The 1,741-nt window shown below is 38.8% G+C and overlaps 1 protein-coding gene across 4 annotated transcripts in view; it reads right to left on the minus strand.

The window, feature by feature from the left end:
- The window catches only part of IWS1 (IWS1 homolog (S. cerevisiae)), a 46,077-nt gene that overhangs the window by 8,270 nt on the left and 36,066 nt on the right, over nt 1-1,741 (minus strand). For all 4 annotated transcript variants that reach the window (XM_010837934.1, XM_010837930.1, XM_010837933.1 and 1 more), the window contains exon 12: nt 1,483-1,539. In XM_010837934.1, the coding sequence (XP_010836236.1) occupies nt 1,483-1,539 (57 nt within the window). The remainder of the gene's footprint in view (nt 1-1,482; nt 1,540-1,741) is intronic.

Below are 1,741 nucleotides of genomic sequence, written 5' to 3' on the forward strand. Positions count from 1 at the left end.
GCATAGTCAATGAAGCAGAAGTAGATGTTTTTCTGGGACTCTCTTGCTTTTTCGATGATCCAACGGATGTTGGCAATTTGATCTTTGGTTCCTCTGTCTTTTCTAAATCCAGCTTGAACATCTGGAAGTTCATAGTTCATGTACTGTTGAAGCCTGGCTTGGAAAATTTTGAGCATTACTTTGCTAGTATGTGAGATGAGTGCAATTGTGCAGTAGTATGAACACTCTTTAGCATTGTCTTTCTTTGGGACTGGAATGAAAACTGACCTTTTCCAGTCCTGTGGCCACTGCAGAGTTTTCCAAACTTGCTGGCGTATTGAGTGTAGCACTTGCACAGCACCATCTTTTAGGATTTGAAATAGCTCAACTGGAATTCCATCACCTCCACTAGCTTTGTTCGTAGCGATGCTTCCTAAGGCCCACTTGACTTCACATTCCAGGATGTCTGGCTCTAGATGAGTGATCACACCATTGTGGTTATCTGGGTCATGAAGATCTTTTTTGTAAAGTTCTTCTGTGTATTCTTGCCACTTCTTCTTAATATCTTCTGCTTCTGTTAGGTCCATACCATTTCTGACTTTTATTGTGCCCATCTTTGTATGAAATGTTCCCTTGATATCTCTAATTTTCTCTAGTCTTTCCCATTCTATTATTTTCCTCTATTTCACTCAGGAAAAGTTTCTTATCTCTCCTTGCTATTCTTTGGAACTCTGCATTCAAATGGGTGTATCTTTCCTTTTTTCCTTTGCCTTTAGCTTCTCTTCTTTGATCAGCTATTTGTAAGGCCTCCTCAGACAACCATTTTGCCTTTATTTTTCTTTGGATGGTCTTGATCACTGCGTCCTGTACAATGTCACGAACCTCCGTCCATAGTTCTGCAGGCACTCTATCAGATCTAATCCCTTGAATCTATCTGTCACTTCCACTGTATCATCATAAGGGATTTGATTTAGGTCACACCTGAATGATCTAGTGGTTTTCCCTACTTTCTTCAATTTAAGTCTGAATTTGGCAATAAGGATTTCATGATCTGAGCCACAGTCAGTCCCATCTTGTTTCTGCTGACTGTACAGAGCTTCTCCATCTTTGGCTGCAAAGAATACAATCAATCTGATTTCGGCTACTAGCAATCCTAAAATAGGCCTTGAGTGTTTATCCTACATCTTTGCTTAAGCTCTCCCCTTTGCCTCTGATCCCTCTAAAGACTTTGAGAGAATGGACTACTTTTAATATGATTCTGTATTTCTGGAGCCTAACACAGTTTATTATATAGCAAGTGGCAACAAAATCTTTACTTGAACTATTTTTCAATTTTCTTGTAGCCTCCAGAGCACCAATACAGTGTGGATATTCAATAAATGCTACACTAGAAATCATCCCCCACTACTCTGAACCATCATTTCATTCGCTATTTTTCTTAAGGCAGCAAGAAGAACATTCACAATATCGTGTAAGAAGAAAATCAATACAAAAAAATCTTACTTTTCCTCCCCTGTCAGCACCTTTTCCAGATCTCTTCGGGGTGTCTGACCACCAGTGCTGGGAGAAAAGCAATTGATGAGATATTAGGAATGTTAGAACTTTACAATTAAGGGGAAAAGAGCACAGTGAAATATCAAACTCAGATCATAATTAGGTCTTTTATATTGGATCAGAGAAAATAATTCCTAATCTTATAAAAGTGCTATTTATTTCAGTCATCATTTGCACATCAGGTTTCACTCACCTGTAATGATCCTGC

Source organism: Bison bison, unplaced genomic scaffold (assembly GCF_000754665.1).
Source record: "Bison bison bison isolate TAMUID 2011002044 unplaced genomic scaffold, Bison_UMD1.0 scf7180017864088, whole genome shotgun sequence".
Taxonomy (NCBI): domain Eukaryota; kingdom Metazoa; phylum Chordata; class Mammalia; order Artiodactyla; family Bovidae; genus Bison; species Bison bison.